General features: G+C 39.1%; 1 protein-coding gene across 1 annotated transcript in view; it reads left to right on the top strand.

Moving 5' to 3' along the window:
* Positions 1-25160, top strand: part of NOX4 (NADPH oxidase 4) — a 111868-nt gene that overhangs the window by 58834 nt on the left and 27874 nt on the right. Inside the window, exon 13 of the mRNA XM_005485778.4 lies at positions 5702-5783. Within this exon, the coding sequence (XP_005485835.1) occupies positions 5702-5783 (82 nt within the window). The remainder of the gene's footprint in view (positions 1-5701; positions 5784-25160) is intronic.

Raw genomic sequence — 25160 nt, 5'->3', positions numbered from 1 at the left:
ACTGATATTTGTTTCTCAGAATGCAGAAGAGGTAATTACAGAAACGACTACAAAATATCCAAATATAGGAGAGTGTCACTATGGATAGATCATTTGGTGTTCTGATGAAGCTGTTCTGTTCTCCCACTCTCTGGTTGCTTTCTCATCACATTTCTTTTTATCCTTATTAACTTCATTTAAAAAAAAATCCATAAAACTAGTATTAATGAAATCCTTATCCTGTTAAGCCAATTGCCATTGGTGTTACAGTGTTCTTAACTGAGTTGATTGTATGCAATTTGACCTTTTTTTATTAGTGGTTCAGAAAATGGTCCAAAGGTGTTGGGTAAAGGTAGTTGGGATAAACAAACCAGTAATGTCTCAGACTTCAGGTATATAGTGCAGTGACCTCATAGCTTCATACCCATCAAACTCTGAAGGAGCAGGGATTTGATTTTCCAAGACCCTTGGAATTCAGCAGAGTGAAATCACATGAAAGTGATTTTGCTGTTATTTTCCGTAAGATATTTTGTAACAAGAAGGAGTGAGAAAAGACTACCGCAAGACCTGACTTTTAAAGTCAAACCATACACAAATGCAGTGTGTGACTTTTGGCATAATTTTTGAAGTGCTAAAGCAATAAGACCTTCAGGGACGTGACAGCTTTGAAAAACAAAGCCAGTGTTCATTGTGCCACAGCGTGTTTCTGTCTACAGAATGTGAATAATAATGTGTTTTAACTCACAGGGACCATCTATAGAAATTATTTTTCTCCACTGTGAGAAGCCCCAGATATTAAAATACTGCAGAAATTTCCTTTGTGTCTCTTTCCACTCCTGTAATGTATGTCCTGGCAGAAGGAAACTTGACTATATAACCAGTTTGAGTGACCTTCAGACCATATGCCCATTCTTGCTCTCATTTTTCTGACATTACTGTCAACTCACCATACTGAGCACAACCCCATTCTGTTTGAGAACAAATATGGCATTAATCTAAATATTTTAAAGGGAAAATTTCTCTTGAAATGCATCCTTCTGTCCTTGTAGATTAACTGGCTTGGCGTTAACATGTATTACCATAAAGATGGTAAGGGTATTTATAACTGAGGTTCCAGTAGCTGACTTGTGAATATGTTCTGCTGGGAGGGAGAGGAGGAGCAAAAGGTAGAACAGAGAGAAGAAAACTTAGATAAAAGACAGGGAAGAAATAAATATATAGGATAGGTTAAATCCATAAAGATTCCAATGGCAAAGTTTCTTTTCTTTAGAGTCTGCAGTCTTCCTGATTTAGGAGGACAGGGTTATTGCAAGACTGTTATTGTTATTGTAAGACTGCGTTATTGCAACCAGTCTGCAGTCATCACAGGTAACTAATTATGCTACATATTTAGCTAAACATGTATAGTCTCAATGAGACTGCCTAAATTTAACTGAGGACTTCTCACTGATAAAGAATTTGGAAAGAACTGTACACTCAAAATGAAAACCAGGAGGGAGTTGAGGCACTCATCATATTGAAAACATAACATAAATTTGAGCAGAAGATGTGACTGTGCAACCCTTCTTGATATCTCTGAGAACTTTGTCCTATAGGCAAACTTATGGGAGCATCAGTGAGACAGGCTGCAGTGTCACACACTGCAGAGCAACAAACCAGTCGGTGGTATAGCTGATCTCAGAACAATGTGAACAATCCTGTTGCTAGTACAGACTTTAACTCATGCAAATTGTGTGAATGAAATGAGGAACAGAGGAGGTAATTGCCAGTTTTCAGAAGTAAGCAACCTTGGCTAAGTAAATGTTATTCTTTTTTATTTTAATGAATCAGACCAACACCTAGACAAAAGCATCACAGGAAAAAGGACTCAATTTTGGAAGATACCTCTCTAAATTTATCCAAGTAATAAAAAGACTGTGACTTGTTTTAGTTCTATTGGTCAACTACTGATTGCAAACCAAAATAATGTAAAAATGTTCTAATTATTGGTTTCATTAGTTCTCAAGTCTTTCATTTGTTGTTGTAGCATGAATTAGAACAATGTCTTAGGTTTCTTAAAAAATTCTTCCCCCTTTGGGAAGCTATTGTTGTGACTTTTTTTCTGGTGAATTTAAAAGCCTTCTCTTGTAAAGCATCAGTCTTCTGATATTTCCTTTTGTAAGAGCACCAAAAGTACCTGTGCTGTAAGTGGCTACCCAGGCTCTTGTCACCTCCTCATCACCTTGTTGGATAGTCTTAAAGGCAGTAGTGTCATTTGTCCAGAGTGACTTTGGTACTAGGCACATATTGGTGTAATAGGAGCATGTCATAGAGCTGAAAAGTGACATGTGTCCACAATGGTCTCATGGGACAATTCAGTCCTAAAGACTCCTGCATGAACAGGATATGGAGGTTAATGTGCTGGGAGAAGTTGTAGAATAGATTTGAGATGAGGTGCAACACTACCATGTAGTGTAAGTGTTTCTGTGGTGTTCTGGTTACAGCTTGAACAGAGTAAATTTTCATACTAATAGTTAGTACAGTGCTGTGTTTTGGATTTAGGATGAGAATAATGTTGATCACACATTGTTGTTTTAGTTGTTGGCAAGTAGTCCTTATGCTAAGACAGGGACTTTTCATCTTTATATGCCCTGCCAGTGAGAAGGCATGGAAGGCATAAGGAGTTGGGAGGGACACAGCCAGATCAGCTGGCCCCAGCTGATCATAGGGATATTCTGTAAAATATGGCATCATATTCAGTGCATAAACTGTGAGGAAAGCTGGCCAAGAGCCACTGCTCAGGAACTAACTGCACATTGGCTGGCAAGTGTGAGCCAATTGCATTGTACATCACTTATTTTGTATATTCTAATTATTTTTCTTATTATCGCCATGATTATAATTTCTTCCCTTGTCTGTCCTAATAAACTGTCTTTGTCTCAACCTATGAGTTTTCTTCCTTTTACTCCTCTAATTCTCTCGCCCATCCCATCATGGGGGGAGTGAGCAAGCAGCTGTGTGGGGCTTGGTTGCTGTCTGAGGTTAAACCACGCCACATGGAAAAATGAGTAAAGTCATATGGTGAAAAGAAAATACATCTGCCTGGGAAATTTGCCATAGCGTGGGGGGAATAAAAAAGTTGACTTTAGCTAAAACAAGATCTAGTAGGAAAACTGTTCAGGCCAATTTCAGATGCCATAACTTGGCTGCTTTTGCTCCAGTACTGGCCAGCCCTGTCACATTACTATTCAAAATATTTTCAAGATCATTGCTTGCTGAATTGAGTCCTGGAGTGCAGCCAGGTGGCCTTGATCAATGTGAAAGGGCAGCAGCACAAGAATAGGTCACAGAGTAGGAGATAGAGATGGAATATGGCACTCTGCCTGGGTGATATCCATCTCAGACAGAACAATGGGTGCGACATATCTGCACACTCACTGAGATGTGTTTTGTCTCTCCCAGAGCGTCACAAATCCTTACCAAGATCTGACAAATCAGCTTCACTCACCTACCTGTAGTGTGGTGTTGTGCAGCATTGAACTGAGTAGGAGCATGTCTCTGTGTGCTTGACATTGCTGTCACACCTGGTTACAGGCCCTCAGAAGTAAATCAGCGGTGCCACCACAAAGAGAGATCCTTAATCGTGGTGTCTCACACCGTGTTCTAGAGATCAAAATCCTCAAGTCATGGAAAGAAGTGCTGTCACGCAGTGTTTGCCATGGTAAACTTCCTCCCATTCCTCCACCAGGCACACTCAAAGGCTGTTGTTTGAATGGAGGCTTTTGTAAAGGACACCTGGAAATGCATCAGTAGCTTGGGTTGTGTGGGGAGATTACTGAAGCAGGGGTGGAAGTTAATGTGCTGGCTCTGAAAGGATACTTTTGCATTGGTGAAAACTTTCTGTAGCCTTTCAGTTCTTGTCCATTGGCTTTTGAAGATGGTTAATGTGTCATCTTTAAGGATGATAGGGCATGTGTGTGTACAGCCTATTGCCATGTACCAGAAGACTGAAAGAAAAGCAAATTTCTCCATCTTCCTAAAATTTCAAGCAGAGGTCAAGAAGTAGTGTAGTGGCAAGCTTTTCCTCAATACAGTGAGCAGTCTGTTTCCTGAAAGTACTCATTGGAGTTAACTTTCATCTTTACAGTATAGCGTTTATTGAATTTGTTTTGTTGGCCACATCTGCTCTTTGTCCTAGTTAGGCACAGGAAGACTTATTTACATTTTGAAGATTTGAGAAGAATTTTGGAGGTAGGAGTGCTTGTTTCTTTCAGAATTGAATATGAAGAGGTGTACAAATAAAGGAACAAAGATAAGTCCTTCTTTCTTCACTGGCAGATCCTGGTATCTTATCCAAGATGTTTGCAATATGTCTTAGCCAGCTGAGAAAAGACTCAGGTGTGAGATAGCTGACCTTTAAAACTGAGGCCTTAACAAGAGAGTTTTCCTTCTGAATTAACTGTGCTTTTTTCAAGGTATTACAACTTTATGAAGTATGATTCAGATGGGTTTCTTTCCACTTTAGAGGCTACATAGCAGAATTGTATCCAAATTAATGGAGCTTAGTTTTGATACAGAATGTTGCATAAATCTAAATGGTTTTTTGTCTTGTAATTTTCTTATTCATAAACTTGGTGTTAGAGAATGTTTTAAGATACATAGGAATCTGGGAGGAGGAGGACTACACTTACCCTCAGGTTCAGTTTCCAGAATGAAAACTTTCATGGAAGAGGGCTAGTTTGGAGAAATCCATGGTACAGCTGCCACACACACCAAAGGTTACAAACTATGGTTTAGCAAAGGAAGGGTAATACTGTAGCTGAAGACTTTCGGCCACAGTTATAAAGTATTGAAGGAAGGGTAGGAGGTGGAAAGGGCATCAGTTCTGTGCCACTGTAGGACAGATTAAACTTGCAGGTGATGGAAGGAAAGAAGGAAACAGAGCACATCCCATGCTATGGAGAGCTACTAAAGGAATTTGATCTGGGTGGGAAATCCCATTCTATCCCTGAATCTTAATATAATGTGAATTTTAAGGAGGTTTCTGCCTTTCTTGACTGAGAAATCTGGACTGATAAAACATCCTACAGATCCCACTTGACTTACTGTGTCTAACCACCTCTAGAGAAAAGCATAAGAGAAAGGCAGCTACCCTAATTACAACCACCCTTTCATTTGGTGGTCAGTGAAATTAAGTTACAAAAGCTTTAGCTCCCGCAGAAAACCCAATAATGTAGTTTTTGAAATAGATAATTATGACAAAAAAGAAATCCAGTCTTCCAACCATCATTAAAAACATTGAGCCCATTACCAACTTTTGTACTGCAGTTTAATTTATATGAATTAATTAATCTATGTTTGTTTTGACTACTGTGTTCCTTAATGTGAATTCTTAGGGGCTCCTCCTTTCTGTTTAGACTAGGCTCTTCAAGGCAGAGACTTTTTACAGCTGGCTGTGCATGATACTCAGAAGACCTCTGTGCAGACCTTAGAAACTCATAGGCACTACTAGAATTTAGTATTGAATGAAAAAAAAAGGCATTTTAAAATATTACGTTTTACAAGAAACAGTGATTTTTAGTCCCTCCATGCTTAGTTTTGTCCTCTGCTAAATATTTCTGGAGAAGAGAATTCACTGATATTACTGCTTGCTTGCTCGTGGCCTGAACATATAATGCAGAGTCACAGTCTGGGTTTGTTTTTTTTTTTTTTCCTTCTTTTTTTTTTTTCTTTGTCCTGACAGAAAGATTTCGGGATTTACTGCTTCTGCATTCAAATCAAGATACAGAGATTCTGCCCATCTTTCAGCAGAGACGCTATCCCAAGTAAGTAAGATTGTCTTCTTGGGAGAAATAAAATCTTTATCTATTGGCAGCGAGGGAGAGTAAAGCATTTATAGCACTGTACATGCTTTTGGTGCAGAATCCTTAGAGCTGTCAGGGAGCCACACTAGCAGTGATCTCTGCAGTCTTTTGACTGGTGTTGAGGAGAAGCAGACACGCGTTGCAAGCACGCTCAGCTGTCACTGGGGGAGGCGATGGTGGTGGTGGTGGAGCACAGATGTTGAGTTGCCTGGATCGGTGTCTGATGGAGCTTTGTTTCTCTGTTGACACAGGTAGATGTTTTATCAGGCTAATCACCATTCTTGTCTTCTGGGATTCCATCACTGATGGTGACAGATTCCCCTGAATTTTAACAGGCTTTCCTCTGAAAGCCTGCAAGCACTAGGAAACATTTTTTTTCCTGCCTTTTTTAGGAGTATATGTTTGCCTGTATCCCTGAAGGGATTTAAAGAGTAGTGTTGAGTGTTAAGGAGGTCTTGAATGTATTGTGTATCCTGGACAATAGCTCTTCTTTTTCCAAGTGACATACCTGAGTGAAACAATAAAAGCTCTTTGCTGTTTTATCTACTGGAAGAAACGGTCACTTTCAGCTTGAGCTGAGGCAGTGAAGGGGAAAGAAGAAGAAATAGTCCTCACATTAACCCTGACCAGAATGAACAATGAAAGAATGCTAGTGCAGGGTGGACAGAGGGGGGAGATGGAAGAAAGAATGTATGTAGACAGTCCTTCAATGATGGTGAAAACAAGCACAGTTATTTATTTTAGTTATTATTGTTAGGAGTTTTCTGAAATAGATTAGAAGTCAGTGAAGCTAGGTTTCAAATCTCTTTAAATCTGATAATACAAATTTTTTTTAAGAACAGACAGTTAGAGAGGCTGAGTGCTGAAAGCCAGTCACCTCCTCGCTGTGAATACTTGAAAATAAAACCACTCAAGGATGAAATCCTGATTCTGAAAATTTTGAAGGACTTCAAGGGATACACAGTTTTATCACCCTAAATTTCTTGTTTGCATTGTCCATTGTCACTATATTACTGGAATACTGTGGTACAATATATGAAATAGTGGAAGGCACCTTATGTGTATGGATTGATCTTCTTGTTTTGTTAGGACTTCCATGAATTATTACTTTTCTCCATCCTTTGGAACCCTGGCAGTATTATGCTTTACTTGGCTTAGATTATTTCATTTTTGATATGGACACTGTCAGACTGGTCTGAGAAACCAGTTTGTTGTCCTCAAAGAACAGGCTTATCTTTATATAAATCATTCCTAAGATGTTTGACTTTCCATTTCATTACATTCAGTTTATTGCTAGCATTCTTGGCAAAAAGTCTACTAACAATATTACACAATGTCAGATTCATGGACGAATGAGTTGTCTGTTGTCTCCTGACAGAAGATGTGTTCAACTCTTCAAAGATCACGGAGCAAATATCTTGTATGGAGCTCTGCTGCTCTTTGAAGTTATAGTGGCTTTGCATCTCAAAAAGGGTACGTGTTTTCAGCCATGTTACTTGGGAAGATTGACTGCTTCCTCTAACATACAAAAGTTGGCCAAATTTTGGCACCTAAGCAAAAAGAAGTTTGCATATGTTCTTCAAAGCAATGGATTCTTGTTTATAGCATCATTAATTGGTGCAAATTTGCTCACTTGTTACAGAAATTTATCATATATTACAGCCCGTTTAGAAACTGGTTGAACGCTATTGACTTAACCAAATTTCCCCAGGGGTTGACTTTTGAGCAAGGTACTTGAGTTCAGCAAAGTAGAAAACCTGTTTATCTTAATAATATATTTTGTCTTATTCCCATATCATTTTTTCACCTTTCCTATTCTCATTCTCTCCAAAGTGTCAGTTAACAGAAATTAAGGTAGTTAAGAGACAAACCTCCTAAATCAGTGTCCCTTCATGACTTCAACTGAGCAGTGGCTGGTTGTACTACATTAGAATCTGAGTAGAAAAGCCATTTTAATGAGATGTTGTCACAGGGCACAAACTGGAGCTTGTAATGATTAAAGAAATCCAAAGAATATTGAAGGTTAAAAATAGAAGAGAATTTTTAGTAGTGACTAAGCTGAATAACTTGACTAAGCAGGGCTTAGTAGGTAGAAAGGATAAAAGTTTTCACATATTTAAGAGACAAATTTCCAAAGGAGGGAGATTGGATAGGAGGATGTTCAGCACCACTCAGGATATTCAGAATCATTGCAATAAATATTAAAGGCTAAATGCGCAAAGTATAATCCATCAACGTTTGGAAGAAGTAGAAACCTTGGTGTTCTTGCCTGAATTATGTTCTTGTTCCTTTATTACATTAGGACCTGAACTCTTTCCCAGGTAACAGCCGGATAATTTTGGGTGCATCTTGTTCTCAGAGATGTCCATGCACTGGAATGTCTGGAAGAAGTTTTCTAGAATATGCATGGACATTAAGTTTTCTAGAATATACTGGATTTTCTGGAGTAGGTGTGTCAAAGAAACTTGCTTTGCCCTCCTAATTGATGGAAAAATGTGTGGTATTTTTATTGTCCTTGTGTTTGCCTGAGTTTATTTGGACAGCTTTGGCTTAGCCAAGGAACCAATACCTGCTCTGGCAAGCAGCAGATCTTACAAAGATCAAGTCTTATAAAGCCACACAGCCCATCAGCTTGACTTCTTGATGTACCACTGTGTGCCCACATGGCATCATGAGCACCAGTTCTCACCGTGGCCTGTGGGCTGGGACGCAGCGCTCTGCCAGCTGGTGGGACAGCACGGCGTTGCAGAGCAGAAGGAGCTTGGCTGTATCTTATGCTTCAGTCCCATGCCTAGAGTTTTTAAGAGTTTTTAATGAAAACACACTGTGCTGCATGTAGTTACATGTTACAGAACTAGTAAGAGCAGTCTAATCCAGGCAAGTCATTTTGATAGCCGTGAATAATGTGGTTCGGGAATCAGATGTGACCAAATACTCTTATCCACTTAATCTGGAAACTGACCTGTCCACAAAGAGAACTATTTTGAGGGGAAAACCTGTCTCCTTGCTGACACGAAGCCATTACCATGTCCACAAGGATTCACATTCCTGAAACGAAGAATAAACCTGCAGCTGTGGGCAGCCAAATGGGGTGCGCAGCTGCCTGGGAAAACCCTCTGCATGCAAAACAAATGACAGACATATCTCCAGCTCTGTCCTGCTCTCCCTCACTCCACAAGCCTGCTGAACTCACTGAGGGGAGTTAGGCCAACACAATCAGGTCTGTCAGCAAACCAAACTTTTTCCAACAAATCTTATCCCGACTTCTTACTTTTCAAATGAGCATTACAGCCCCTGTATATCATAAAAAAACCTTTAAGGGTTTCAAATTTAGCACATTTCTGCAGGAGCTTCTTTCATTTTGGTATCCACTTCATGCTTTCCTTTCTTGTCCACTTTGCTGATGTCATTCCTACATGTTTTGTCCACAGTTTCACTCATAAAATACAAGAACTGTTAGAGTGCAGCAAAGACTACACAGGATTGCTCCTGAAGAAGGCACTATGCTCATTAATTTGGCTGCAGGGTCCAGCATGTGATAGGGTAATTGGTGGTAGCAGGGGCTTAGGTTGCTCCATCCCTGCTGACTCCACTCTGCTCCTGACTGCCTGTGTGCACAGAGGAAGGATATGCAATTGCCTTGAAGTGCCAGGGAGAAGTGCCACTTGTAGCTGGGCCTGATAGTGTCAAAAGAAAAAAGCAAACCCTAAAGAGCAGTATGATAAGAAAAGTGATAAAAGAAGTGCAGGAATGAGAAATTACGTTTATGGGTGAATAAGGCAGGAGAGAGGCTGACATGGCACAAAGCAGCACTTAAAGAGGGATGTGCCAGAAATGCTACTGGCATTACAGGTTTTTAGCAGTTGTTTTTCTGTCTAGAAGTAACTTGACAGTTCAGCCGTACTTTATATTTTCAAGTTAGTGCTGAAATCCTCATATAAATATGTGAGGTTTTTTAGAGGGATTATTTGCTTCTTTTTTTCCCCCTTCATAGATATTTGCAGTCTTCACTCTTATCTTCTCTGGGTTTGATAAAAAAGTTTTTGGGTGATTCACAGATTTTAAGAACAGAAGGAGTGGTTATGTTCCAGCTAATTTGAGTCCCTTCTTAGCATAAGCCATAGAGAATTACTGATAATCCTTGCAGCAAGTTTTTCACTCAGCCAGAGCAGGAATTTAGAATCAAATTGAGATGTTAAAATCTGGAAAACTCACAAGCCTTTAGATCAGCTTGTTTCACTTGTCAGTTTCTTCACCTGTGATACTTTTTTTAACTTCAGTTTCCAGCTTCTGCCATCTCACTGTACCATTTTCTCTTGAAGAAGAAAGTCCTGTACCATCTGAAATGTCACCTCCATATGAAAGGGTGGAGATCAGTTTAAAACTTGCCCTTATCTTGAACAAAATAAATAATAATTTCTTGCAGGGTAAGGCTTGCTAAAGAGGTCTCTCTCCCAAAATCTTAGAACATTTCAAAAGTTTTCCCACTTATTTTTAAAATAAAATGAGATAAACAATAACAAAAACACAAAACAAGGGGAAAAAAAGGCAGGAATGAAGAAAAACAACATTTTGGTGACTGTTTCCATAATATGCCCCAAGAGAAATAACAGCACTTCTTTATAGAATAGGGAGACAGTCTAAACTCATAAATTTGGCTGTATAAGGAATAAATCTTTATTATTTAAATGGAATGACAAAGTCTTGAATATTGGAGAAAAAAATGAACTTAAAACCTATCAGGTATGATGAAATAATATTCCAAATGCATTTACTTTTCATCAGTCATAAAGTTACAAACCATTCTTTTGCATATGTTCACAATAAATTAAGGTAGTCTTCTTGTGTATGCAAAAAATGCTGGTAATTTTCACATCATGAAAAATCCCAGAAAATACAGGATCTTTATATATATCTGTATGTATGTATCTTCAAATACATATTTCTGAAGGTTATCTTTGAAAAGCTGTGGAGAAATTTCATCTCAAACAAAGCTAAATGGTGTTATTCAATTCTCATTATGGAGAAGTCTAGACAAATAGACGGCAGAAAGTTAGTGCCCTCCCTAAACCATTGTGTCTTCTGGTTCCTAATTATTTATTTTAATGATAATGGATCTGTGGCAGTTTCCTACAGCTTGAGATCTGAGCCAAGAAACAGATAAAATTTCATAAATAATACCCCAGGAATAAAGCTTATGTCTTATTTGCAGCTGTCTTGAGAACATTTTTCTTTTTAGAGGAAAATAATTTGTGTCTAACACAAGACAGTAGTGAGATTTGGCTGCTGAAAGTGATGCTTCTCAGGCAGTGGATCCACTGAGATTCCCTGAATCACAGATTGAAACGAGCATGAGAGCAGCTAGCAGAGCATGGCCTAGAAACCCAGTTCAGTCTGCATTAGAAACAAAGGCAACATCTTCCCTGGTGTTCTTCAATGGGAAAAATCGTGACCTATGTGTTCGTCACTGAGTCTTTATTGCAAAGGCAAAGAGGTTTTTAATTTTAAAAAGAGGTGGAGAACTTTTAAGGAGTGGTTTTCTATTAAAGGCTTCCTGTGAAGTGCTTTACAAAAGATGTCCTCTTGTTATAGAGGGAAAACTGAGGCATGGAACTCTGATGTGAGGTACCAGCATCATCCAGGAACAATTCTCCTTGGGATGAGACCAGAAATAGAAATCAGGTCTTCCACAGTCCTCTCAGTTGTGTGCAGTTGGCTCTCTCATCTGAAATAACATCTTTCCTCTTTTCCGCTGCAAAAACACGTGGCCTGCCCATATTGCTGAAATCGGATGGGAAGGTGCCAAATGAAGGAGCCTTTCAGAAGTGCCCACACAAGCACTTTAAATGCTTTGTGTGGCATTGTACATGAAGCATGAAAATTACTGGTTTTGAAATGCTCCAAGATTTATTTCAAAGTGCAGGCTAGAAGCAAACTATCTCCTCGTCAGTCTGTGTCCTCAGAAACCTGAGCTTCAGAGAATTTTGATGACTTGATTAAAAAAGAGACTTTGATGACTTGATTAAAAAAGAGATCTTCTTAAAGAGGAATGACCTTTAAAAGAAATTCAAGCTGTTTGAGAAGAATATTTTTATGAGATTAGGATTTTGTCTCTTTTTTCTTTTTTTAAATTTTTTTTTTAGTGTGGCTTTTTGCAGAGATAACACCTTTTTCTGTGGAGTGTACAAACCAGTGCGAGGCTGAGCTCCATGATAATAAAACCTTCATTCTAATTAAAGTCCATTTTCCTGTCATTAGAGATTTTTACAAAATGGAAAGAACAGTATCAATGGGGTAGCTGATAGCTGTTCATTAAAAAGACCAGTCATGTTACAGGTGTAAAACTGCAACTGTTGGATCTAAATTTTTTTGGAAGTGAAATGAAAACAGAAAGAAAGAGGATGGTAATTCATAGTGTGCATTACATATTTGAGCTCAGATTCTACAAAGAATTCATGTGGACTCATCCAGATAATATCAAATGGGACCAAATCAGTATCTTGAAATATTAGGACTACAATTAAACTAAGATATGGCTCATAAATTCCTCAAGACCTAGTCTATATTTTTTCAGAGTACCAGTACAGTACTTCAGTAACTTGCAAAATAAAGACACTTTTGTTCTGTTTCCAGTAGCCTCGAGTTCATGTAACAGCAGCATAGAGTGAACCAATCCCCTTAATGTCAAGGGGAATTTTGCTCCTAACTTCAACAGGGCTCAGATATGAAATCTAAGGCACAAGTATAAATCTTTCTAGGTAGAAAGATGTGAGGGAAAAAAAAAAAAAAGATGTCCAGCAACATGCATGCAAAAGTGAAGCTCCGTGTGCATATATATTCTCTTTTAAGTAGCAAGCATTCTAGATGCTACTTGAACTTACCTGTTAAGTTCTTGAACAGTTCATTAATAGGCATGAACTGTTCCATGCAAAACATTCTGGTAATCCTAGCTGAAAATGGGAAATGCCTGACTGAGAATAAAAGATGATTAAACCTTTCACAACTTTTGGGAGATGAAATCATTGCTTTGTTCAAAGTGAATGGGGTAAGACAAATCATTAGAGCTGGTTTTCATTTGGCTATCTGGGAGTATGAGCATGGTTTTTGATAAAGCTTGCTGATTAATTGATACATACATATCTACTACTCAACAACATCATGAGATTGTGAGGAGTTATCTGCCACCGGATATCTCAAGGGATGTTTTTTTAAAACAACTCAAACACAAGTTATAGTAGTTTGATGCTGAAAGTATTAATGAGGTTCTTTGATTCATTATGTAAGAGAGTTAAAATTATCCCTTCCGCCCTTATATCCAATTTTATCATAGTTTTAAAAATAATGGCTTATATTAGTTTAAAAAAAGTAGTTTCACAATTACCATAGTTACAGAAATCCAAGCACTAGGCTCTGGAAAAGAAGAGAAATAAGTGCTAAGAAGTTTTGGTTGTTGACAGTAGTAATTTCCTCCTGGATGCAGCAGTCCTGTGCAACCTACTCCAGGCAGGGGTTGAACTTGATCACCTCCAGAGGTACATTCCAACTCCATCACTCTGTGGTTCAGTGGTTCCATGTGACTCCGGGTAAAAGGGGACAGCATCTCTCATTCACTCCTATATGCCTACCTGCTCATTAGCATTTTTATTTTTGGCACCATTCTTTCAGTGAGGGACCCCAAAGCTGTTTTCTTTCATATGAACTGTTAAAGGAGGCAGTTAGTAAGTCTTGGTGGAAAAGGGAGAAAAGAAAGATTCCAGCTGTAATAAGGGCCAAAATAGACTATGTTACGCCACTAAGCATTTGGAGGAAAAAGAAGAAGCTACCTGCCATGTTGTCCTTTTTGTTTCATGTTAGACGTAAGACAAAAATGTACTTCGTGGTCTTTAACAATGGTAGTGATTTATCAACACTCTTTGCAGTTCTGGCCATTTGCCAAATAGGTTTGAAGGTGCAGATAAAGTGTGAGATAATAATTTCATGTGTATCACAAGTGTCTCTTTGTGCTTTAATACTGCAGAGGAGGGGAAACACAAACATTCAAGACAAAGGACACTGTTAGTATTCTAGTTTTGCATAAAATGGGCAAAGATGGTTTGTTCTTTTCAGGACATGAGCCTGGTTTTAAGTTTTAGCAGCATTTTGGTGCAAGGCACTGGTGAAGTGGTTTAATTCTGAGTGCCAGGCTCTTTAATGTATACGTGAGGGAGACACTTGACATTTCTTTATCGTGAAACTTGTTGGCCTGTAAACTCTTGGTGATAATCAGAGGCAGCAGCAGGCCCATGTTGATCCAACAGCCATTCCCTGTCTCTTCAGAGAAATATATAGGAGACCTGGGCTGTGGGATGCCAAGAGGACCACCCTGAATTGAGCACCCCCAAATATACACGTCAGCCCTATTTCATGGAACGAGCTGTCTCAACATCTGGGCTATTGCTTAGCCCAGAGCTATGAAGTTGTAAAAATTGGCAGTGGTGTAAAAGCTGTCTCATCCTATAGTATGTTATTATAGATGTTAATTATCCTCAGTCATGAGGATAGGAGTTGGCTGCTGGTTGATAGTGCCCAGTGGGCCAAGCCTAGCCCCAAGGAAACTTCTTCTGTGACCTTGTCAAGTGATTTGAAAGAATCACAAGTGCTTTTGAATGGCCAGACAGCTAGCAGCTGGAAAACATTGCTAGCAGCTGCAGGACTGCAACAGTCGTGATATTAGCTGCTAAATCCTTTCTGATTATTGCCTAATCAGCTGGCTGGGGCTGCTCACAAACAGAGTTGGAGACAAACGTAGATAAGTCCAAACACAAAAGCTATTTGAGTAAAAAAATATGTACTGATTTGTTGGATGTTGAAGATAAATTTGGTGATATTCAGAGTTTCTGTTTTTTTCTTTTAATAGAAGAATCTTATGGGTTACACATTTGCAGAAAATTATTACTCTAAGCATCTGCACCTAACATGAGGCATCAGGTGTGTCAAGTGAGGTGATTAATGATGCATTTCTGTTGTAACAAGAATGTGGTGACATTTTTTCTTCCCTTAAAGCAATGAGAGAAGGTGTATTATAGACACCAACCAGAAAGAAAAGATATGAAAATCATTTGCTTTAGAGCCTAATAACTTTAATATAATACTTTGCTTTATGTCTTAATTATCCATTGCTGTCAAGGTATCTTTATAAAACAAGGTTTAAATTAAATTTGTGTGGGGTTGAAAGTCATGTAGAATCAAACTCTCATTTAAAATCAAACATTTAAAACTTTCTCATTCCCCCAGGAGCTTCTATAAAGCAAAATTGCTGCCTACTCCAAAAACCCCCACAGCGTCAGGGTCAGTCCTCTTACCTCAGGTCTGCTTCACCAGTATGAAAATGATAACCTGTATTACAAGTTCTCTCTAGTTTCAAAAAATACTCAATAGTGCCTTTGAAAGCAAAATGCCTGAGAGTTTCCAATGTGTTGTTTTCCCTCTGCATGCTGCCTCATGATGTTACATAAGGATGTCATAGCTTTGTATTTCCACTCAGTGTATACTATGTCTTCAAGATTAAAATAGGTTTTCTAGGTACATTAGTGTTGGTGATTTCTAATATTCTTCAGGTTTAGTTCCTCTTTTAGACAAATCACCTGAACAGATTGAATATTTTTATTATATTGAACCAGTTCTAAAACTCTTACAATATATTAGATTTTTCTTTTACTTGCATGGATAGCTGAAGCTTCCTAAATAATATTTGAAATACAGACATGCATTTCAGTGATTTCTTCAAAATGAAGGTATTTGCATCCCTTCTCAAAAGACTTTTGAAAGCTATTTTTACTTTTTTTTTCTTGTGCCTTATTTCCTAATGTTGTTAGGGAAAATACAGCAATGGAAGTGGCTGTTAGCAATTTTCCATCATGTGGTGCTCTTTTACCAAAACAAGCAAAGAAATAATGGCAGAACTGAGCCATCCATTTTCCTTTGCTTCAACTTGGACAAGGTAAATTATATAGATGTAATGTTATCTTGTGAAGGAGTCACAAACCTGATGTTCTGGCTGTTTGGGCATCATGAAGATGAAACTCTGTGATCTTACTAATACACCAAGAGTATCTCCTGCCACTGCAGTTTTCAAGGGAACCATCTCTAGGATTTCAGCACGTCACTCCATGAGTAAGAGTTCGAAGTGCGTTGGAGAGATCCCACTCACTTTCCTCAAATCTAGGAAACTGGCACTTCATTCAAGCTGGTATAAGGTAAACTCTGGAGCTGTGAACTGAACCCGGGCTTTCCATAATTTTTTTAGTATAAGCTGAAAGAAAAGATTAGAAAGTAGCCAAATCTATTTATTAGGGTGATGCAATGAGCAATTCAGTGTCTGTGCCAGTGTTTCTGAGTGCTGCTGTCCTGAAGGATCACTGCTGGTCTGTAACCAGTGCAATATCATTGGTTACATATTTAAGTTATGCCAGAGTGAAATGCTGTGCTGCTTTCTATCCAGAAAGAGCAGACTTTCTGTGAAGGGCAATTGTTACATGCCAGCCCCTTTGTCACCCCTCTTTTGTTCCAAGGAGACAACATGAAATTCTGCATCAACTCACATGTGTCAGACATGACTGCTGAACTGAAGCAAAAGGAAAAAAAACTCTACTATAATTCATTTTCTGAATTATGGAAAGGGAAGGGAAGGGAAGGGAAGGGAAGGGAAGGGAAGGGAAGGGAAGGGAAGGGAAGGGAAGGGAAGGGAAGGGAAGGGAAGGGAAGGGAAGGGAAGGGAAGGGAAGGGAAGGGAAGGGAAGGGAAGGGAAGGGAAGGGAAGGGAAGGGAAGGGAAGGGAAGGGAAGGGAAGGGAAGGGGAAGGGAAGGGGAAGGGAAGGGGAAGGGAAAGGGAAGGGAAGGGAAGGTCAGATGTAACTTTCTGTTTTGTGCACAGTCCATACATTACATGGAGAAAGATTCCTTAGTTCAAAAGAGCAGGTTTACCCTGTGGGATCAGCAAAGCAAAATGTAATGAGCTTGTTCAGTGACACAGGCTGTAATGAGAGTCTCTGGGCACTGCTCTTCTGACTGGCAGGCCATGTTGGTATTGATGGACAACCTCATCTCCCTCTATTTTGTACTAGGAAGGAGAGTTGAGGGGGAATGTCTTGTTCATTTATTTGCGAATTGCTGTGTCCTGATGAGAAAACAGGCTGAGTTCAACAAGTCTTCTTTCACACATGGTTCCATTAGCATTTGAATATCTTAATTCCAAGATCTAAGTGCAGCAGAATGGTTGTCCCTGGAGCTCAGCCCCTGCTTCCCTCTTTTCAGAGTAAACAGAAGCTGAGATGGGGAACTTTCCTAGCTTTCACTGCTCCATCTGTAGCCGTGCCTCGCTGTCTGAGAGCATAGTTAGTGTGCATCTATATACATTTTGTCTTTCTGTTGTTAGATGGCAGTACCTGGATATGTAATGGTTGATGGTTAACTTTTTTTATAGGTGCATATTTGCACAACAGCAAAGGAATCTACTTTAAAGAAGTCATGCAAACAGGAGCTATCAAAATCTGATCTATCTCTCTCAGTAATTTGATAGCAAAATAGAGCAGGTTGGCTGCAGGCAGCTCTTAAGAGCATCACTTGAATTTAAGAAATCCATTTATGTCTGCATTGACTATTCCAGCTGTTTGTGGTTAGAGGCACCCCCCCACCAATTTAACTTTGTTTTTAGTTCTTTGGCCCTGCACTCAGGGTCTGGCACCAGTGAATAGCATGTGCACCATGTAGAAATGTTTTGGCAATTATGATCCAATTAGGTTTAGCTTGTTCCCTTGTTCTATCCTTCTTGTGATATCCAGCAAGAAGACTCATGGCTGAGATATTTAGCATCTATTAATAAACAAAAAAATATCTCAATTTTTCAGAGTCTGGGGTTTGTTTATCTCTGTACTGAAGGTTCCATGAAGAATGAAACTTCAAGGGAAATTATCATTAAAACTGATTCACAGAAAAATATATATTAAAAGTAATTCTAAGTCATATATGGTTTTATTGTCATTGGGCCAGTTGTGTTAAAAACCCCCCTGGGCACTCAGGTATTTGAACACTGTCATCTAAGGTTAGCTAAACTGATGAAATAGGATTAACAAGGAGATAACAAGGATGATGGCTTTATCCACAGTCATCTTTGCCCTTTCTTTAATTTGTTTGCCTTGGCAAGGCTTTTCCAGTGAGACATAAAGCTATTGCTTATCCTTTTTTAAACTGTCAGGTCACATCTGAAGATAAAAGCCATCACTTGGGCAGATGGAAACCATAAAACAAATATCTAGAAACATTCCTCTGTGTAATGTTATACTCCTTTCCTTTTTCTTGCTCATTAAAGATTGTGATCCATTTATTGATGAAATTTATGACCACCATTACAGGATATTTATGGACCTCACAAACTTTTAATGAAGTCATTTTTGCAATGCTTGTCTCTGTCTGAGAAATACAACTATTTCTGTCTAACAGGTAGATACTGTCACAGTGTCAAGCTGACTTGCCCAGGTTCTCCTAAGAAAGGTATGACAGAGACTGGGTCAACCCCAGCACAGCACCTATGCTGCTGCATTCCTCCTATCTCTTTTTGCTCTTTGTAAAGTTCCTACACCAAGGGGGAAGTCGATTAGGGATCTTTAGGCATTTTCACAGTAGTTGAAGTGATGTTAAAAACATTCACTGGTGGGTTAGTGAATGGTTGATATATGCAGCCATCAGGAAAAGTTTGCAGTTTTCAGAATCTCAGAGAGGATTCAGAACCAGACAACCAGACAGTATATTCTGGTCAACCAGAAAGTATTCACTTGTCTGTCCAATTTTACCTTTACAATTTGTTTAAAATACAGGTGTTAAGGGAATCCTTAAACAGAAGCAAACTAAGTGATATGTGGAACACCTAAATCGCTGATCACAGCTGATGGATAAAGAGTGAGGTCTTACAAAGATGATGTTTAGTAGATACACAAAACCTAGAGGGCTGGAATTTCATCCAGTCTTTACTACCCATGTCCAATGGCAAAAAAGCTGTTCCACTAAAGCTAATCTACTTTTATAGCGTGTTTCTGCCTGATAATGCACTTTTTACTCCTGCAGAACTAAATTCTGGTATCATGTAGTTCAGTGGCATTTTTGCCATTTGTTTTGTACCAGAATCAGATTTTTTTCTACAGAGAATTCAGCAAACTATTATCTATATAAGACTATAGCACAGTGTATTAAATTAAGAAAAAGTCAATGCTGAGAGGTGGGAAGCAGCAAATAGTTCTTAAGCAGAGGGCTTTAAAATGAGTAAGGTATCAAATAGGGAACAATTCATCTTGGGATGTGTTCTTTCAATATATCAAATAATGAATGATAAGGAGGGAGATGTAAACACCAAGTTAATTAGATCCTTGGATGATATTGGACCAGGGAGGATAGTGTATATCAGAGCAGATGGAATGAAATTTCTGAATCATCTGGCAAATTTTAGGAGATGGATGGAAGAAAAGGAAGATGAGTTCCAATAGAATGTCAGACAGTTCATCAAAAGAGAAATTGTTGAATAAGAAAGACTGACATGGGGTGGGGAAACTGTTAGGCTCATACTTTATAACAGCCTATTGTCTGTGTGTATTAAAGTGAAATATTAGAATAATATAATCATTAAGGTTGGAACAAAACCTCCAAGATTATCGAGTCCAACCTGTGACCAAACATCACTAAGTCAACTAAACCATTCCACTAATGCAGTGCCTTGTACATTCATTTTTTGAACACTTCCAGCAATGGTGACTTGATGTCTCCAAAGTTTAACTACCCTTTCAGTGAAAAAATTCTTCCTTATGTCCAACCTGAACTTCCCCTGGCACAGCTTGAGTCCATGTCCTTTTGTTCTGTCGCTGGTTGCCTGGGAGCAGACTCTGGCTACAGCCTCCTTTCAGGCAGTTGTAGAGAGTGATATGGTCCCTCCTGTGCTTCCTTTTTTCCAGGCTAAACACCCCCAGCTCCCTCAGTCATTCCTCATAGGACTTACTCCAGACCCTTCATCAGCTTCATTGCCCTTGTCAGTCTGGACTCATTCCAGCAGCTCAATGCCTTTCTTGCAATGAGGGAAAAACAAAACTGAACACAGGATTTGAGGTGCAGCCTCAAGTAAAGTTAAGCATTAAGCTAATTAAAATTAAACTAAACCCTATCTCATGGAGGAGAGTTCTGAGAATGTGTTGCTTTCTGGTTTCACCAAAACAAAGAACATTAACTGAAGATGTAAGTGACATTCTGGAAATTACAGTGGATAAGCATGAGAGAGATGGGATCAAAAGTGTGAACTTCTCCTCCTCTGTGGCTGGTCAACACTGTCATTTGAGATTAAACCTGAGACACAGTCTTGGGATCTGCATCTCACAATGATGACAAATATGGTGGGGATTAGTGTCGAGGTGCAAGACACTGATTTTGTGCAAGAAGTCTCACGTGTCATTAGTTGTTGTTATCATGACAAGACTAGTCACACCCGGTGGTGTTTCTCTGTATATATGCACAGCAGCTTCAGGGGTCCTAGGAGCTGATATTGAACCTGCAGGAGAGGCTCCTTTGGCTTAGACCCTGACTCTGTGCCAGAGGTGTTAATTCTGCTGTGATGGCCAGCCTCTGTTGTGTTCAGTCACCTTGTCTTGCAGCAGTGTCTCACACCCAGTGCGTTGTAGATCTCAGGATATTTATGAAAAGTGAGGGTGGGAAGGGTTAGGAAAAGCATGATGTATTTGCAGTAATTAAACACTAGTCCCATATCTCTCTGTCTCTTACCAAATCACTCACCTGTTTCTTTTGGGATCACCTGTTCTCTGTAAGCTTCTTAAATGTAACTCAAAGAGAAATGCTAAAAGGTAAGGCTCTGTTAATATGAGCACATAGAAAGGTAAGAGCTTGAAGGAATTTAAAAATTCAAGGGATAAAAATTTCTTTATTTTGAATAACCTACAGCAGCTGCACAGAGGCATCTTTGTATGGCTAGAAAGGTAATAGCAATGACACTGCTACCTATGAATAATAATGTCATTATACAGGGCCTTGGCAGGACTGAAACTGGAACACCGCAGACAATAATAGGCCATTCACTCTGAAAAACAGAACTGGAAATAAGAAGCTGGAGCATAGTCAGAGAAAAACAAAGAGGAGGTCAAGATAGTCAGGACTGCATTGAGCTCATCTATGATGTAATGCAGTATATTTTCTGGTAGATGATAAACTTCTGCCAATGAATCTATGTACAGACTCATCTGTAGGCTTCTGTTGACTTCAGAAATTCCTGCTCCAAGTTGGGTGATCTCATCCTTACTCTGCCATTTTATTCCAACTGTATATTGTTCAATCTGCTGCTGGGCAGGTGTTCTTTCTTTATGTTTTGGCCTTGCCAGTTGTCTGTATCCCCTTCCAGATAAGAGACTCTCTGCCTAAGGAAATGAGTATGTCTGACCATCACTGAACATCTGGAAGCCATCTGAAGTTGCATTATCACTATCTTGCAGCCCTCTTTCTTCAACTGTCAGAGGCATATTTAGAGAATTTCTTTCTAGGCTTTCTGGCAGCTAAATTCAAGCAAAGATACTTTACAGACCCCAAGCCAACGACGACTTGCTTCATGAAGCTGCCCCGAAGAAATCCTAGTTCTATAGGCACAATCACTGGTCTGTAGAGGATGTGAAGCTCATGGAGAGCATCAACATCTTTCCTTAAAGGAAGTATAGCCAAGAGAGGCATTGTTTTAAAAAGAGAGTTTTCCAGATAAAAGATTGGCTTGTGAATGGACAAAGGCACTTTGTTTACCCAATGTAAAGCCCTAAGACAGGAAAGAGTTTGCAGTGAGACATGGCAGATTTTTCTAGGGATTGTATTACATTTTAGATAGAATATTTGTGTTTAGGTTTAATATGTATTGAGGATTCCATTTTATTACAGGAGTAACTGCTTCATTCCAGCTGCAGAATTTGTTGTGAGATTTACCTTTCTGTGTTTTTTTTTCTTATATTGTCTTAATTTTGAATTCTTTGTCTCTACTTAATTCAGTCCAGAGAGCCTGAGTGGGCTGACTTTGGAGAGAACTGTGGTATGCCCGTCCTTGTCTTCAGATTGATCTGCTGGCAGCTGTATCTGCCAGCACTTCAGTCAGCTGCTGCTCTCCTCCCCTTTTGTTTCTGCAGATACCTAGCTAGGATTTTAAATCCTGTGCTTTGTCATCCTTGTGATTTGCCAGCTTTTCTTTCCCCATCCCTAAGGTGTACGGGAGCTTGACTGGGAAAGCCTATGGCAGTGGGGATGTTAAACTAGAGTGGTCTTTTTTCCCCAGGCCACTCTATCCAAAGAAGTATTTTGCCCTTTGGTATATAATATGTCCCCTGAGCATATTTGTAAATAGAAAGGAGCTGCCAGGGGTGTGAAACTCACGTATGTACTGTCTGGCTTTCCTGAGTCCTGATCCCATGTAGTTCTCCCATTCTTACTTCAATGGAAAATACCCAAACCCTGGCTTGAGGGAACTGCATTAGACTTCCAGTGCTGGTTAATATGTAATAATTAGAGATGCAAAAAACTTGAAACAGCATCTGAAATCTGCAATGTGGTTGCATCAATATGCATCAGTATGGAAAGGGGTCTGAGATCTTTAGTGATCTTGATATCCCCCTACATTCCATTCCTGCTTTTTGACCTCACTCCTGCACTTGTGCTGTACTGTGTTGTGCTCTTCTCCAGGAGGCAGAATGAGGATATTTGTCCCAGGAGAGTGCTGCCCTGCGTCTGTATGGCCCCTTCTCCAGCCACATCCTGCTCTTTCTCACAGTGTGTTAATGCAAACAATGCTTGGCTGTTGCTACCAACAATCCTTGTTTGGCTCCACAGCTGTCCATCCAGCTGTTGCTGTTTACACCATGAATATTAGCCACCTTGCCTTCCAGGCTTCTGCAGAAACTGATGCTGCAGGTATTTACACTGGTGTGGAGACAAGGGATATCCTTTCTCAGTGAGTAGCATTTACCAAGCGAGGAAGAGGACCAATATTGGCACTGCTTCCATGCCATCTGTCACCTCTCTGAGATGACCACCAAAGGCAGCAGTATAAACAACAGAAAGCTTCCTATAAATGTTTAAACAGACCAAAGATAAGTATTGAAGTGTGTTACTCTAAAGCAGAAATACAGTTTGCAGTGAGATAAGCAGATAACTACTCTGTCAGTGAATGCGTTGTGGAGAAATGTGGCCAGCACACTCTACCTCATCAGGGTTGCTGTTCTGCAGCATTTTATCACTTAATGATGTAACAAATAAAATTTCAAAAAGCAGGATGCAATAGGTGGTACAGTCATTACAAATGCTCTACTTTAATTTTTTTTTTGATTACTTTTTGATTACTTCAGGCAAAATTGGTAGGACATGAGTTTATAGAGAGGAAAGGCACTTTACAAAATAGAAATTGAAATTGGTAAGGAAAAAGGTGTACAACGAGATTTCTTGTTATAATAAAATGAATTGTGTGTTCTTTAATCAAAGGAATACATTTTGAGAACATTTTGTAAAAATGGCCTTAAAAAGGTTGTCATGGAGAAGAATTAATGCAACATTAATTAAGAATATTGACCCAAAAATTTGGTACAGAAAGTACATGTACTTTCAGAGAACAAAGTTGCCTCAGTTTATAATTATAGTTGAATGTAGCTCTCATAGTGATTTTATAGACCTTTTTAACGGAGTGAGTGGTGTAAGCTGTTGCTTCTCTCCTGTAATAGTCAGCAATGAGTAGTCAGAAATATGGGTTCTCCATAAATACTTCAGGCAATATTTAGATAATTTTATTCAGTTTGGAGGGAATCTAACTTGGTCTGAGAGGTTGCTTTCAGATTGCTGTGGGAGTCATGAACAAGGAAGAACCGTGTTTATAAGGGTGTCCATCAGAGGTGCAAGTCTGTTCTCTGTTGCCACCAGTGGTACTTCAATCTCCGTGTATTTTTGAACTTCTCGTTCATAGTTAGGTTCTTTTCTTCTCTCCTCTTCCTCAGTCCTCTGTTACAAGTCCAGCTCCCAAAAGGTAATTGTACAACTTTTGCTGCTTTAGTGTTCCAGCCCACTCCAATGGAATCTTCCTGAACCTGCACTGTGTGTCATAGAAATGCACAAATCGCGGTTTGTGATTTACAGGAAGAGCATTATCCATATGGGTGCCTGCTCAGCTGTCCCACTTTCTTACCCTATCATCATGCCTTCAACATACTTCCTCTTGTTAAGGATGTTCTAGACCTGGAAATGCTTCTTTAGTCACCTCTGGGCCCTTGAGAGTATAAAAAGCTGAAAAAAGGTGATTTCGTTTTCTCTTGCCCAGTCAGAGAGAATTAAATGGAACTGAGGTATACTAAAACTAATGGTTCTTATAGGATTCTAAAAATAATAATGATTTAGCAGGTTTCTATTTGAAGAAAATTTGGTGCTAATTAATTCTATAGTTTTTTGAGTCATCCATGTTGTTACACTAGCGGATCAAGGACTCAGCTTCTGGAAAAAGAGAAGGAAACTTCTGCAAGCTCTAGTATAGACTGTAAGAATATGTTTGAAGCTGGAAGGAAAAAAATGTGAATAAACAACCAGAAATTAAACTTGATCAGTTTAAAAAAAACAGGAAAGAATGGGTAATGAAACCTGAATTAGAATCATAACCCTTTGCAGTCCTGCACAAAACAGTATATAAATTTAATTGGACCCACTGGGTTTTGCAAGCTTACTTGTCTAAGGGGCTGATCATTGCTTCAATGGAAACATCATCCTTCACAATGTCAGGAGAACACATGGGAATCTCTGATCACACGTGCCAGATGTCACATTTTGTGACACTTTTAAACCTTGAAAAGTTGTTGTAGTTTTGGAAACACATAAAAGCAAAGGATAGCATGCTTTGTTCACTAGTGATTCTTTTATAAAAGGCTATTGGTACTGAAATGCTGTCAATAATCAACTGGTAAAATGGTGTCAAAGTGTATACATATAAATTAAGGCTTAAATAATGTTGTGAAGTATTGTATGTTGACCTCATAAAATGAAGTGACTGTCTTGATTTTTGCTGCAGATAATATTTTAAAATCTTTGATAGTAGTAAATGCAGCTTCTTTGAAAAATCACATCATTTGTTGTGGCTAGGCTTTTACTGAAAAAATGTGAATTGAGCCTTGGACTCCAAAATGTTCTAGAACAGTGCAGTAGTCCATTTTGCTTTCTGCAGACTATGAAAGATGGTCTCTGATACAAGTTTCAGATTTGGATGGCTTCCAGCAATCCTTCTCTGATCTCTGTTCTGCTGGTGCCCTGAAG

This window comes from Zonotrichia albicollis, chromosome 2 (genome assembly GCF_047830755.1).
Source record: "Zonotrichia albicollis isolate bZonAlb1 chromosome 2, bZonAlb1.hap1, whole genome shotgun sequence".
In the NCBI taxonomy this organism is placed as follows: Eukaryota; Metazoa; Chordata; class Aves; order Passeriformes; family Passerellidae; genus Zonotrichia; species Zonotrichia albicollis.
This window is presented reverse-complemented; position numbering and strand designations above follow the sequence as displayed.